We start from the raw sequence: 16382 nt of genomic DNA, 5'->3' as shown, positions 1-16382 counted from the left end.
TAAGAATATAGCTATATTCCTAAAAAGTATTTTCATTGTTCTTCATATTATCCTTTACCAGGATTATTGAACATTTTCCTTAATTACATCATTAACATTATCTAACAATATTAGCATTAATAATCTAACAATATTCTTTAAGTAGATTATATTAGTGATGAAGTAATCTATCTGTGTGATTCAGTGCTACCAACTTTACCATGAAGTGAGGTAGAAAGACAGTGAGAGTTGTGTAAATGCCAACTGGTGGAACCAAGCAGATGGATATGGGGTAGCTTTCCCTTTAATTGTGTCTTCTGCTACTAAGCAGAGAGCCTACAGATAGTTTTCATAAGTGAGTGCTCTGATTAGGTTATATATTCTGGTGGCAAGCAAGAAAGAGGCACTGTGGTTTTTTGGCATTATAGGGACTAAGCATATGGCTAAAGGTGTCTGTCAGAGAAGATTGAGAAAGATCTTGACACTAAGAAGTGTGAATTTTTTCTATCTCATTGGCTCTTAAGAGACTGATACTATCTTACATGAATTTTTTGAATAGATGGTGCAATTTGGATTTCTTTTGCCTGAGTTTTCTTTTTATTTCAGTTTCTTCTGAGCCTGTTGAGACTTCAAGATGGACAGAAGAAGAAATGGAAGTTGCTAAAAAAGGTAATGAACAATTTGTAAAGTTTGGAGTTTTATTTTTTTTTGTCTTATTTTTAAGATTAGTAATGGTGAAATAAAACAATTTTTTTTTTAATTGAAAAGAATAGGCCAGGGGCTAAAGAGATGGTTCAGTGTTTAAGAGGTTCTTCTAGAGGACCTTGTTTCAGTTCCCACCAGTCACATACAGACCTGCAACCATGTGTAGCTTTTATATTTATACACACACGTATGTATGCACATGAACAAAGACTAGACCAGGCTTGGCTACTTAATAAGGTCAAGATCAACCTTGGCTGTGTGACAAGACCCCATTTATATTCCTAAAATGTTTTCTAAAACGGTAAATAGAATTTTGAAGTAAATTTAAGCAATTAGTATCCAGTAAATAATTAACTTTAGTATAGTCAAAAATGCCTATGTTTGAAGAATTTATGATTCTGGAGTTTTATTGGAGAGCAGAGTACTATTTTGATATTTCTGCAGTAGTTGTGATTATATGCGTTAGAAATTATTTGGGGGTAAATTATGACAGCAAAATATATTTCTATTATTTACAAGTTGTATTAAATGAATGGAGACTATTTCCTTGTTTTCTGTTTGGTTAAGTTTTTTAATGATTGGTTTGTTCATTTAGTGTGTGTGCTTGACACATGCAATGGAACATAAGTGAAGGTCAAAGGAATCCTGTTCTCTCCTTCCATTTTGCTTTTGAAGTGTAGTCTGTTCTTTGTGTTTTTGCTCATTCCATTGATAAGCTTCCAACCGGTTCTGTTTTCCCCCATCACTCATGTAGGAGTGCTGCCTTCTAGTGTATGTGTCATTGTTCTGTCTTTGTATGTGGGGGATCTAGGGTTCAATTTCAGGTCACTGGGCTCATTCAGCAAACACTATCCACTGAGCCTTCTGCCGAGACTTATTTAAGTCTTCTAATTATATACCACCAAGAAAATGAGTCAGAGATGAGATTGTAACGTTTGTGACAAATTTGAGTCCTGTGTCTGCTGTTTTAGTAGTTGGGTGATCTTCATCGCACATAGCACTTTATAGACTTTGTTTTTCCATCAGTGTTTACTATTGCAATACAATTTGAAAATGGACTAAAATTTTCTTACAGGGAAATAGTAATTTACAGCAAGCTAATCAACACTATCTTACAATCCTTAAAAGAAATTATAATATGTAGCCTTGCTGTTTATCAGGTAATGATGAAGCCTTGCATCCTGGGGCTGGCCTTGAACTCACAGAGATCCACACGTCTCTGCTTCCCAAGTGCTGGGATTGAAGATGTGCTCTGAATGTTACATTTTAAAATCATACATTAAAAAAAAAAATCATACATAAGCAAAACTTTCTAAAAATTAAGTAGTTTATAGTGTCTGTCTTAAAATATTTTTAATATTTTGTTAAACAAACATACATGTTTGTTCATTTACCACAAGTGGCAGATGTTAAACATATATAATTATTAAAAAGATTTGTACTTCTCTCACATCATCATCAGCGTGTGGGTTCTAGAGATTGAACTCAGATTGTCAGGCCTGAAGGATGAGCTGTTTCACCTACTGAGCCACCTCCCTAGCTCCATACCCTTATATGATTGTCCAGATTTAAGTACAGCTTCTTTGATTGCACTGCAAGTGCTTCCTGATTGAGTTATCCTCCTAACAACTAATTGTATTTTATTTTTTAGAGAATTTTTGTTTTTGATACCACAAATCATGTAGCTTCAAACTTGGCCTTGAACTTCTGATCTCCTGCCTTAGCCTTCTAAATATTGGAATTACAGGTGTGCGCCACTGTACCTGGCATGTAAATCTTTAAATATGTACCAATGTTTATCTCTGTTCGTATGTATCTCATTTTCTAAAGCTCTCCATATAATCTATTTCATATTTTTCTTTTTTGAACACACATATGTATGTTCTTGCATGTATTTAGTGTGTATGTATGATTAGGGAAATACTAAATTGGGATTTATTTGGAGGTTGAGCCTGGGGACTCATGTATGCTAGGCAATTGCTTTACCCTTAAGTACTTTCCCTAGCCCCCCTCCCCCTTTTTTTTAACTTTTCATTTTTTAAAAGGTATTTGTGTGTTAGCCAAAAAGTTCTGTTTAAAAGTTTTATATATATTGAATAAGTTATATTTATTATTAAAATACCATTTCCATGAATCTAGAAATAACAATTTCTCTACTTTCCAAGTATCTGAGCCATTTTTGTAGGTCCAGTTTTATCCTTATCCCTGTGAGGGATTCATGTGAGGGACAAAGTTTACCAAATGTGTTAAATTTGGGGGAATATATAAAAGTACAAGTGAGTTTTATACCAGCAAATATTTCAATAAATATTGAAATATATTAACAAATATCTGAAAGTATACTCTTATTTGTTATTGGTTTTGCTTGCTTAAACAGGTGACTTGATCACTTAATATTTGATCTGTTTTTTAAATGCAGGCCTGGTAGAACATGGTCGTAACTGGGCAGCCATTGCCAAAATGGTGGGAACTAAAAGTGAAGCCCAATGTAAAAACTTCTACTTTAACTATAAAAGACGGCACAATCTTGACAATCTTTTGCAGCAACATAAACAGAAAGTGAGTAGAGCAGTAGTGGTAAGTGTTTTACTTATTTTTTACTTAAAAGTGTTTGATCCCAGAATCCATGTAGTAGAAAGAGATTTGCCTGCCTCTGCCTCTCAAGTGTTAGGATTAAAGATGTGTGCCACCACCACCTACCTAAACTACCGTTTTAAAACCTCAGTCTAGTCATTTTAGTCATAAAGACTTCAATTGTGTACTTATTAATTTTTTTCCAAAAAGATCTCAAGAAGACATTACATAATTTTAATACTTGTAAGTTCTCAGTATAATTTGCAAGATAGATAGAACATTTCTTACCAACAAAATCTTTGCCTTCGTTAGTCATTAAAAAATGGAATAGTAATACCAAGAACAATTTTCTTTCTTTGCAATTGTTTTATTCTTTAGTGTTCATTGTTCTATTAATAATATTAAACATTGAAAATTACTTAAGTCCGGTATAGTGGCACATGCCTTTAATACTAGCACTCTGGAGGAAGAAGTAGATGGATCTCTGAATTGAGACCAGGCTGGTCTACAAAGCAAGTTCTAGGTCAGCTAAAGCCATGCAGGGAAACTGTCTTGGAGGGGAATGAGAAAGCAAGCAAGCAAACCACTTAAGTACTTTAAAGCAGAACTTTAATTGCATGTGAATTAAAATAATAAAAATTGTTTTAAAGACTGTAGCAGGGATAGTGTATAGGTAACTTGGGTTTCAAAGTAGAACGTATTACTATATGAACCTATGCAAGGTGTGCACACGAGGATGTAAGTGTATGTCTGTGGAACAGATTTAAAACAAAATGGACCAGTCAGTATATTTAAGATGTTTAGCTACTTTGGAATTATGAAAAGTTATTTTTCAATTATAATTTTCTGTCTTTTACATGTCATATTTGTTATCTTTATTAGAATGTAACCATATGTCCTTTTTTATTGGATATAGTAAATATTATCTGAACTGACTGTGGTCTTAAAATTACAGTTTCCAAAATGATTGGGATAAAATGTTTTGGATAGTATAGGGGTTGAAACAAGGTCTTGTTAACCCAGGTTGGCCTTGATCTTGAACACTCTACTGTGGCCCAGCTTCCCGAGTGCTGAGATGCAGATGTCATTGTGACTTAGTGTTAACTTTTGGTCGGGTTTGTGGAAGTTCTCTGTTGCCCAAAAGGCCAGATTGTAGTTGCCTATACTCAAGCATAGATTCTGTCGTACCACATGCTTTCTGACCACTATGTAATACTATATTGTTTCAGGAATAAAATGTTTTGCTTTGTTTCTCTTTTGGTTATTTAACTCACAATAATTGAATTACTGTTTTGTACCTTTAGGCTTCACGAAAACCCCGTGAGGAACGAGATGTGTCTCAATGTGAAAGTGTTGCTTCTACTGTTTCTGCCCAGGAGGATGAAGATATTGAAGCCTCAAATGAGGAGGAGAATCCAGAAGATAGTGAAGGTATTTCAGAATTCTAAATTGTGTGTGACTTTTGTTACCTTCAATATGAAATCTTAGATTAGTTGTTGATTATGTAGATTTGAATTTCTCCACTGAGGAAATAGTATATTAGTGCTTTCATGGCCTAGATTTAAAAACAAGCTATTCATTTGTTCAACGAGTATTTGTTTCTGTGTACTTAAGATTGCACAGGAAGTTTAACCAGAAGATCCTGACAATGACCTTCCTGCTTCAGATACTATCTTTGTAGACCTCTGTATGTATCATGGCCAAATTTACTCATTCTGTTGTAAGTTGATATATATTTTTTTCATCTTACTGCCTCAAGGTTGATTTATTTTGTATTTTAAGATTTATACATCATACTTACCATGCTAGACATCTGGATGACATTACTTCCCTGAGCTGAAAAAATACCCACCTAAGAAACCAAGGGACAATTTCTTAAACAGATCAACACAGCTTCCTAAAATGTTGAGACTGGATGTGCTAGTTATAGAAAAATGAAGACAATAATTTATTTCAGTTTATATTAGTACTCACTAGTCTATGTAAATTTTCTGAGCTGAGTGCTTCTACTGTGAGAATTGGTAGAGTATTGTTGGTAAGTGCACACTTTACTGTTAGAGTTGTTTGTGTTTTCCTTGTTGCTCCTATAGTTTAGATAGGCTACAGTTTTAGAAATACTGATTCTGCATGTCTTTTCTGAAAGTCATTGTCTTTTAACCTTCAAAATCTAAACTTCAAATGAGTTTTAGCTTTTTTACAGTAAGTTAATGTTTTTTCCATGAGTTTTTGTGTAAAAAAAAGATTGGGCAATTAGTACAAGTTTAAAGAGACCACTGGAACAAATTTATTCTTGGAGGAGATTGAGAATGGTTTAGGGCAACTTGATCTTGTCATGATAATTTTAAGGTCCACAAGCAAGCATCATTTCACAGCTCTGTGTCTGTTAAGTGCTATTCCTTGTAGTTATAAATGTAAATAAAACCTTTACTAATTTTAGTTAAATGCAGTTTCCATGGTCTGAAAATGGTAAATATTAAATTTAATAGCCTGAGTGTTAGAAACCATACCAACATAGCTTTTATTAAACTATAGTTTTGTAATCATTCCATTTTACTATTAATTTCTTTTTGTGCCTAATTTTTAAATTAAACTTTATTGTAGCTCTGAATATATGGAAATGTATATGAAAATACCGGTATGCACTAGAGTAAGTACTACCTGAAGTTTTGGAAATCCACTGTGGAATTTGAACAGTACTCTCTGTGGATAAGGGGACCGCCGCCTTATTAATCTCTTTTGGGCTACTTTAGTAGATTAGTATATATTAAATTGGTTAAACTACAGAAACATACTTTTACAATTCTGCAGGTTAGAAGTTCAAAGTCAAGGTGATTAACAGAGCTCCCTTGTGAGGAAATTTCTCCCTGTCTTATAGGCTGCCTGCTGCTGCCTCATTCTGTGTTCACATAGCCTTTATATGTGCATTTCTGGCATCACAGTCTCTGAACAACCCATGCTCAAGACCTCATTTCACTTCAGTTACCTCTATGAAGCAGTTGCAGTTACACTGGAAGTTAGGAATTTAACATTGGAGTTGTGAGGAGGAAACACAGTTCAGTCCACAGTAAAGCCAGGCTAGTTTCATCCATGGGCAAGGCAGAAGATCTGTACCATGCTAGGTCTCCAAATCAAAATGAGACACATGTACACACAGACATGCACACACACACAAACACACCCTCTCCCACCCTACCCAACTCCCTACTTTAAGTATATTATTACTTCAGTTTTTTTTTTTTTTTGTTGTTTGTTTGTTTTTAATTGTAAGTATGAAAATAAGGGATGGTGAGTTTGATCTGGTGTTTATGCAGTTGGCATCCTTGCCATCTACAGTAGTCTCCTCATGGTATCCTGTGCAGTCTATAGAAATGCATGTGTCCAAAGATTTTTAGGCTTTCTTCTTCTTTTTAACTCAGTTTCTTTTACAAAGTATCTTAGAGAATGAAGTTACAGGAATAGGTCCTATGACCCCATGCTTCTTGCTAAACCTACAGCTGCATATTGGTGTACTTTTTATTATGTAGCAAGGCTCTTATCAGTGGAAGAATAAAGGTTATAAATAGGAGAATTCCTGTCCATCTTTCTCTAAAATGTCCATTTATCTAGGGTGAGAAGAGTTAAATTTGGAAGACTGAAATTTTACTATTTCTGGACTTTCCTCTTAGAGCCTTGCTGTCAGTCACTAAAGGTTTGCCTTTTTTGAAGAATAATTTTTGCCTATTTGAAGAATAATTTCCTTATTCTTCAAAAAGAAAGTTGTTAGCTGGTGCATTGTGAACCACTAGCTAGTTTTCTGTGGTTTGGAAGAAGATAACTGAAAAGGGATATATATTGGATTCTTTTAATGTTTTTAGGATAAGTAAGTTGTTAACTTTCCTCACTGTATAATCAAAATAAAGATTAAGGCAAGCTTTTGGGTATCTTTTTATCTTTTTTTTTTCTTTAATCTTACGTTCATCAGTTGCTGCCATTTAGTAAGCTTGGCCTGAACTCTAGGCTCATCCTCTGCCTTGTAGAAGCCACTTTAGAGTTGGCATAGAGAGCAAATGCTGTAGCCCCTGCAGCTGCGCTTTTTCTCCACTGTTACCTGTGTCAGTGCCTTGACTGCCGTTCTCTGATGTCCCAACAATCTGTCAGCAGTAGTGCCTGCTTTGTTTTACGTATACTGTGAATATTGCTGTCCTGACTCTTCATTTCCATTATTGGTCTCTCTGTGTTATTTTCTTGTTTGGGTTCCTTGGTTCTTTTTGTTCCATTCTGGTTTTTCGTTTGTTTTCTATCCAGCATTTTATGAAATAAATCCAACCATGTTTATTCTCTGTTCCAAACCCTAAACACTTTTCTATTTCTTCAAGAGTAAAAGTTCCAGGCTGTGTTGGTGACTAATGGATGACTACATGAGGTCACTGTTGTGCCTCTGAGCTCTTTGTTGGTTATATTTCCGTTTGTTCTCTGCTCCAACCACACTGGTGGTTCTTCTGTTGTTTCTGAATAAAATAGTTCCATTCCGAGCTTTGACACTTCCTGATAGCTACACCTGAATTCCACCATCTTTGTCCAGAGCTCACATTCTCTCTTTAGGCCTCCTTTTGGGACACCTCTTTACTGTTTGTCGTCCCTCCTTTTGCTGCTTAGTTTTATTGTCACTGTGCCATCACATAATATGGTTGAAATATTTATTATTCTATCCGTTCCATGAGAATTTGTAATTGTGTAATTTATGGGGGTTTGAGTGATGGTTCAGTAGTTAAGAACACTTACAGAGGAGCCATAGTCGTTCCCAGCACTCATGTGGTGGCTCACAATCATCTCTAGTAACTCTGGCTCCACGGGATTTGATGCACTTTCCTGGCCTCTTAAGGCATGTGGTCCATATGCATAAATACAGCCATAACACACATACATACAAAAAAGAAAAAAAATTAAGAATATAATTTGATTTTTAGTACCTTTAAAAGCTCTGTGTACACACACACACACACACACACACACACACACACACACACACACACAGATACATGAATAACTGAATTTCCAGTTTTAAATTTATTCTGTTGAAAATATTTATTCACAGATGATTGTATAGCCTTTATTTTTCATCCCAACAGTGTAACTTTATCATAGTTAGGGTTTCTCTATTGCTGTGATAATCACAATGACCAGAAAGCAACATGAGAAGAAAAGGGTTTATTTCATCTTATAACTCTAAGGTCACATCGCATCCCTTAGGGATGGCAGGAACTGAAGCAGAAGCCATGGAGAAGTGCTGCTTACTGGCTTGTTCCAGATTAAGTGTTACCAGTGTCTTCTGCTCCCTAAGCCCACATGCTCAGGGATGGCCCTTCCCTCATCAGTTACCAGTCAAGCAAATGCTTCACCGTCATGCGTACAGGCCAGTCTTATGGTGGCAGATTCTCAATTATAGTTCCCTCATCTCAGATAACGCTAGTTAGTATCAAGTTAACAAAAACTTCTTCTACAAGGGCAAACTTCATGGTGTCCATGTGAGCCTGTTTTTCTAAGCATATTTCTATGTGGGTCTTCAGACATGTTGTATATTAATCTTATGTTAACTTTTTAACATTAAAAAATCTTCCACCTGAATGTTGTCATTCATGGATTAGTTTAGATTTTTTTCCTCCATCTTTCTCTGACTTTAAGCCATTTTTATTTAGACAAGAAACCATTTTAGAAAGAATTTTTACTTTCAATTTCAGAAGGTCAAGACGATTTGATCTTTCACTTTTACATCTTTAGAGCATGTTAGCTTTGCCAGAAGCTGCTCTTCCCTGATGTCACCACAGGAGTCAAGTTCATCCTAACAAGTGCTCTCAAGCATGGTTTCTGTCACCACCTGAAACCTGTTCATTATCAGATTTTTATGCTGTATCATTATCTTTAAGGTGCTGAAAATAGTTCTGATACAGAAAGTGCTCCCTCTCCTTCACCAGTTGAAGCTGCCAAGTCCAGTGAAGACAGCAGTGAAAATGCTGCTTCTCGAGGAAACACCGAACCTGTGGCTGAGCTTGAGGCCACAACTGACCCTGCACCCTGTGCATCTCCCTCTTCAGCAGTTCCAACCACAAAACCAGCAGAAAGTGAAAGCGTGGAGGCCCAGGTGACTGACAGCGCCAGTGTGGAGACTGCAGAGCCGATGGATGTAGACCATGAGGAGCGCGGTGCCGAGGGCAGTTCTGTTCTTGATCCACCAGCCCCTACCAAAGCTGACTCCGTGGACCCAGAAATGCAGGTACCAGAAAACACTGAGTCTAAAGGTGAAGGGGATGCCAAGGAAAGAGACTTGGAGAGCACCAATCAGAAAACAGAGGCTAGAGATGAAGACTTGGTAGTGGCTGAACAGATCCAGAGGCCTGAACTACAGTCAGACAACGACTCAAGTGCCACATGCAGTGCAGATGAGGATGTTGATGGAGAGCCAGAGAGGCAGAGGTGAGACTTGACCTTGTTTCCTCTCTACTGCTTTCTGGCTGATTGGCAGAGCAGTTCTGTCCACAGAGATGGCTCCTGTAAGAGATTGGCAAGCTCCTAGCAGTCCATGATTTTAATATTAAACAATTGTGTGGTTTTGTTTTTTGTTGTTTTTAAATGATACAAATGATGAATAACCTTTTTATATGTATTGGTACTTGTAGTCTGTGATAAGGAGGGGCAGGCTGGTTTTCAGCCACCAGAGTTGTGAATAACATCACAGGCAAATTGTGGAGCCTAACGCTGGCTGCAGTGGTAGGTGGTAAAAAGGTAGAAGTGAAGGGACTTGGCTTCTAATTCTGGGTTTGTCTAAGTTGGTTGGACCTTGAAACAAAGTTTTCTAGCCCATTATCATAGATTAAAGAGAATGCTCTAAGGAGAAATGTCATTGTTAAAAAGGTTTTTATTTATTTATTATTTTGGGGGTTTGAGGGACAGGCTTTTGTTATGAGGTCAGGTTGAACACGAGTGGACTTGATATGTATCCCAGGCTAGCTTTATATTTGTGTTACTCCTTCTGTGTCTTAGTACTAGGATTAAAGACATGTCTGTGAGGGGTTTCTTCCTTCCCTACGTCCCTCCCCTCCTTCCTTCCTTTTTTTGCATTGTTGAGGATCAACTCTAGGGCATCACACATGCAGTGTAAGCACGTTCACTAAGCTGTATTCAGCCCCTGAAAATTCTGGAGCTCATAATTAATTAAATATACAATATAAAAAGACATTATTATATTGTCTTTTTATATTGATTATAATTTTAAATTAGTCAGTTATGATATAAAATATCAGATATAATGTAAATTAATTATTTAGATTTTATTTGTGAGGAAGGAAGTGTGTGTACCATGGTCAGAAAGCACTTAGGGTAGTTGGCTTTGTCTTTCACCATATGTGTTCCAAGGATTGGATTCTGTTCATTAGGCTTAGTGACAGGTGCTTTTTCCTGATGAGTCATCTCACCAGCCCGCAGATGAATTTTGTCATTAAAGGCAAATTTATATAAAAATGCATAATAACTGCCAGGGCTTTTATAATGACATTGTACAGAAATAGATAGTAATTTGATATTTTGATATCAGGTGTTCCATTTTCTTTGAAATAAATGTAATCAGAGATGTTGGGTTGTTGCAGATTCCAGAGGTAAAGTAAGACTAAACTAGTTATAAGATTGAACCTTCTCCCCTCAAAACCTGTTTACTTTTAATAATATTAAGATGAATGAGCTTCTCATTAGAAATCATAGTCTACCCAGAGCTTACCTTTGTGCAGTGTGCCCTGACATCACTGTACGTGTTTACAGTTTATTCTGTGTTAGTGTTGATACAGGTACTGTAGTGACTCCTGAAGAGAGACTGCTGCTAGAATCTTCATCAGTAAACACCGAAATAGGATGAGGGGTTCGTCTAATACCCATTTGTCAGAAAATGCAGTCGTCTAGTTCACTCCTTTTTATCATAATAGTCTAGAATTTATTTTAATTGTCCATATTTTTTATACATGCATGTGTGCGTGCATGCGTGTGTGTGCGTGTGTTTGCCTATCTGTCTGTATCTATTTTCTATGTGGAGTTGAGAACAACTTGCAGGAGTCGGTTCTACCCTTCCACGATCTGATCTCCAGGGACTGACTTCAGGCTGTCTATTTGGTGGCAAGCATCTTTACCCTCTGAGTTAGCTTGAGGTCTAGCCCCAGTCTTCATCTAGAATAATTAATATACATGGATTAAAGCATTGGTGCCTTTTTGAAAAGACTTTTTAATCTTTAATAAGAATTATCTATGTTTTGTGCTGTTAGGTTTGTTAACTTTATTATACAAGAAGAAACATTAGGATGACAGTGACCTTAGAAAGTGAGCACCATAAGATGCTCACTTGGTATGGTTGGCATGTATGTGCTCAGTGGCAGATCATGACATCCTTGGTTTGATCCCCAATACGACCACCGCCAAAAAATGAGGAGCTCCTCAGGGGGGAAAAAAAAAACAAAAAACGTAAAATTATGGTCAATTCTGAATGAAATTCTAAAATCTATAAAACTTTTAAGATGTTAAAATGATGTTTTTGTTTTTCTACATCAAGATTCAGTTTTTAAATTAATTTTCCTTATAAATTCTTATTTTCTTACTAATCCACAGATTTTAAAACATTTCCCTTTATCCAGTGTCCATTATAGCATTGAATAATGTGACAATGGCTATAAAACACAGCACCATTTTATTGTGTGTATGTGTGTAAAATATATCAAGTTCACATATATTGGACATTCTAAACTCATGTAGATATTGGAGACGAGTGAAAGAGGAGCTGTGTGCGATGTCTGGGAGGATGGCAGGCGCAGATGACACATCTGTGTAAACTGCTGTGTGGAAGTGCTGCCTTTACATTTTCACTTCCTTAGATTTAGGGTTAAATTCTCAAATTTGAAATGGCAGTTGCTTATAGCCTATGATCCCAGGATAATATTCTATAATATGGAACTAGCTTTTTGTCGTCATTTTTGTTTTTAATTATCACAGTTATACTGTGTGTGTGTGAACAGCAGTCATACACAATCCAGTGCACATGTGTACCCCAAAGGACAAAGCTGTGAGATTTGGTTCTCTCCTTTTACTGTGGATATCCTAGGAATTACCTGTCTTGGTGACAGTGGCTTTACCCTCTGAGCCATCTCATTGGTTCACGGAACTAGTTTTTAACATATGTTAAATGTTATATGTTAGTAAATTGATACTAAATAGTTTTCATGGGTTTTGTTGATACTTTTTGTTCATTAGATGTATATAATTAAAGTCAGATAAATATCAACTTGAAAGTCAATATTAAATTTTTTTAATCTGGAAAATTGGCGTTATAGGCCCTTTGTTTTTTCTCCTACTTTCAAATATTTATTAATTGTACTAGGATTTGAATGTAAGGCCATTCTCATAGTAGGCAAGTATTCTACTATTGAGCTATACCCCAGCCTTTCTCACATCTTATTAAAGCTAATGTCATATATACACACTCTTAAAATGAAGACAAAAATAAAAATAACTTATTTTATCTTTATTTGAAACTGCCAATTATAGACTGTTTTCCATGGATGCAAAGCCCTCATTGTTAAATCCTCCTGGGTCTATACTGATCTCATCCCCTGTTAAACCAAACCCATTGGATCTGCCACAGCTTCAGCATCGAGCTGCTGTTATTCCGCCAATGGTAAGTGCCATTATTAGACAAGTAGAACTGAAACATAGAGACCTTCATATTTATTCTCTCTTTTACTTGGCTTTTAGACTTTTTAAAATATTGTGGTGAAAAGCAGGCAATGTGAAATTAACTATTTTAGTAAAAAAAAAAAAAAAAAAAAATTATTTTCATGCACTGTGTTGTCCCAAAAAGTATCTTAGAGAGGCGGAAGCCTCTTAGTTAGAAATGTAAGATTCCACATATAATTTAAAATTTCTGTTAGACCACAAATTGTTTGGTTTGGTTTGATTTGGTTTACAAGGAGGAAAAGTAGTGTTCACATGTAAAGCAAAAGACAGTCATATTTGGCCATTTACAGTAAGGCAAAATCTATACTAGTGCTTAGAGCATAGATTTATGTTAGCACTCAATGGGATTTTTATGGCTGTTTATTGCATATCAAGTATTTAATAATCATAAAGAAATAAAAACATAGTTGCAAGCTCTCTTAGGGTTTTACTGCTGTGAACAGACACCATGACCAAGCCAACTTTTATAAGGACAACATTTAATTGGGCCTGGCTTACAGATTCAGAGGTTCAGTCCATTATCATCAAATCAAGGTGGGAGCATGGCAGCATCCAGGAAAGCATGGTACAGGAGGAACTGAGAGTTCTACATGTTCATCTGAAGGCTACACTAGTAGAACACTAGCTTCCAGGCAGCTAGGATGAGAGTCTTAAAGCCCACACCCATATCGTCACACCTACCACAAAGTCACTCCAACCTACTCCAACAGGGCCACACTTTTAATAGTGGCACTCCCTTGGCCAAACATATGTAAACCATCGCACAAACCAAGTAGCTGGTGCACCTTTGTCATCGTAGTGTCAAGAGGCTGAGACAGAAAGGTTGCTATAAGTTTAGGTCAGCCTGAGCCATAGGGCTACCTATCTCAAAATCAAAATAAAAACTGTAATTGCAAAGCAGGCCAAAGCTGTGTGCTATGAAAATCATGTCAAGGACTGAATGAAAAGTAAATCAGAGTGGTTCTTCTGGTCCAGTCTGTCCTGGTGAGTTAGTTTTGGGTAGGGAAGGTTCAGGAGATGAAGAAGTTAAGGATGATGGCCACATTCCTTGTTGATATCTGTTTCTAAAAGTAGCATAATAAAAAGAGGCAATAGGTTGTTGAGTAGAATGTTTTTTTGAGCTATTCAGCTGAAAAGTAGGCAGTTTACTGTGAATGTGAACTTTGAGTTGTTGTCACAGAGGACACATAAATCTATAGAAATGCATGTGATTGGAGAAAGAGCAATGTGCAGTGAGACCAAAGGCAGGTCTATCAAGGAGGACTTGATTAGATAAATGGTCTTTAGTTTCTGGGTTTGATTTCTTTTGTCACAGCCCTTATGATTTCTGCTGTGATCAGCTCTTCAGTAACTACCTATCATCTTTTAAAGAGTTCTTTAATTAATACATGGTCAAATAATTTTACCCTCTAGCATTTCAGGAGTAAGTATTAGTTTTAACAGTTGGTAATTACTTTTGTAATGGTTATTGGCACATTTCAATTTGATTTTTTTTTTTTTTTGTTTGTTTGTTTCCTTGTAGGTTTCTTGCACCCCATGTAATATACCAATTGGAACACCTGTGAGTGGTTATGCCCTTTACCAGCGGCACATTAAGGCCATGCATGAGTCAGCACTGCTGGAGGAACAGCGGCAGAGGCAAGAACAGATAGATTTGGAATGCAGAAGCTCTACAAGCCCATGTGGCACTTCTAAGAGTCCAAGCAGGGAGTGGGAAGGTAGGTAGATGAAACCATCACTACAAAGGGAGTCAAGATAAACCCCAAGTTAGTGTCTGTCTCATGTGCTGTGTATGTGATTCCAGTTTATTATATATGTCCCTGAAAGCAGAGTCCGTAAACTGATAGGCTGGCTATACTGTTAAATACTGGTGACTACCAAAAAACAGTAATAACGTTGTTAATAGCATTCTAGGTAATAACTTTTCTGAATTCATTCTTCTTTGGAAAGTATAAAAACCATGCTTTAGCCTCCACTAATATGACTTTTCAAAGTAGAAATTGATGTTCTGTTATTGAAGTAAGTCACCTGTGCCTATGTAGTGTTCTAGCAGATGTGATGAAGGCATCTTTTTGTAGCAGATAGTTCTTACCCTGACTCAGTGCTCAGCCTGTTGGCCATGTGGCTGTGGGCAAAGATAATCTAGCTTTACCTTAGTTTTCTCATCAACAAAGTGAAAACAGTAATACATGCATACCTTGCTAGGGTTATAAAGTTAAAGAATGAACAGTCAATACTGTTATATAATGCATGGTTCAGGTTTTATATACAGTGTAGACTACTATAGAAGTTCTGGTCACTGCCGTATCACTTACTAGTTCAAATGATATATTTGAATTGATGCATTCTGTTACAGTTGGAGCATGATATATTTTTACTTAGTATAAGGAGAATTAGCTCGTGGTTGGTATTATTTTCAAGTATGCTTAGAACTTATGAATACTAAGATTGTCTATGAAAGCCATGGATGCATGTTAAAGGCTACTTAATGTAAAAGTGAGATTGAAGAATAGTTGGTCCTACCGACTCCTTCCTCCATGTTACCTAGTGATGTGCTATTCGCTCCATAACATGCTGAACCTCTTATAGTAGGCTTGTTATGAGTTCACTGTCTTCAATATGAATTGGTTTTTAATTGTCATGTATGTGCTAATATAATATGCATTTGGAGGATTAGAATCTATACTCTCCTTCCACAATAGAATTTGGGGGTCAGATTTAGGTCATAAGGCTTGCATAACCAGCACTTTAACCTCCTGAGCTATTTCAGCAGCCCTTAAATACAAATCTTATGCTAGCAAAATTTGAACTAGGGGAATAATATTAAGGCATAGAAAGAATGCAAAGTAACTCTCCTTCTCTGTTAACAATTGAACCCAGGACATCACAGGCAGCTGCCACTAACTCACATTCCTAGTCATAAGTAAATGTTTCTTTTTTGTTATTTTCTTTTCCTTACCTTTTCCCATTCTCTTTCCCTTCCTCCTGCACCTACTGCTGGGTTTTCATATCTTATGTCTCAAAAATTTCTCCTAAGTGAATATTTCTTGAATGGGAGTAGGCAGAGATTTTGATAACTTTTAGGCTTTTTTATTAAATTGCATTTTTAATCCTAGTTACAAAATCAATACAATGGGTACTTAGATGTTATATGCTAAAGTAGTGGATCAAGTGTTCAACCTGACAGGTACTGGTGACACAGCCTTAATCCCAGCACTCTGGAGGCAGAGGCAGGCAGATCTGAGTTTGAAGACAGCCTGGTCTACAGAATGAGTTTCCCGACAGCCAGAGTTCAATAGAGACTTTGTTCCAAACCCTTCCCAGCCCTCAAAAGTGATGGTGTATCTTGCTTTCTACTGGATACTAACTTAGACCAAGTG

General features: G+C 36.5%; 1 protein-coding gene across 24 annotated transcripts in view; it reads left to right on the top strand.

Annotated features, from left to right (window-relative positions):
- The window catches only part of NCOR1 (nuclear receptor corepressor 1), a 127996-nt gene that overhangs the window by 69698 nt on the left and 41916 nt on the right, over positions 1–16382 (top strand). For 10 of the 24 annotated variants that reach the window (XM_080923440.1, XM_080923449.1, XM_080923439.1 and 7 more), the window contains 6 exons: positions 586–648; positions 3104–3243; positions 4563–4689; positions 9162–9708; positions 12814–12943; positions 14525–14720. In XM_080923440.1, the coding sequence (XP_080779566.1) occupies positions 586–648; positions 3104–3243; positions 4563–4689; positions 9162–9708; positions 12814–12943; positions 14525–14720 (1203 nt within the window). Of the gene's footprint in view, positions 1–585; positions 649–3103; positions 3262–4562; positions 4690–9161; positions 9709–12813; positions 12944–14524; positions 14721–16382 lie in introns of all 24 variants that reach the window. The other 14 variants (XM_080923455.1, XM_080923447.1, XM_080923443.1 and 11 more) reach the window with 4 other exon arrangements.

The sequence above is a fragment of the Micromys minutus genome (genome assembly GCF_963924665.1).
Source record: "Micromys minutus genome assembly, chromosome: 10".
In the NCBI taxonomy this organism is placed as follows: Eukaryota; Metazoa; Chordata; class Mammalia; order Rodentia; family Muridae; genus Micromys; species Micromys minutus.
This window is presented reverse-complemented; position numbering and strand designations above follow the sequence as displayed.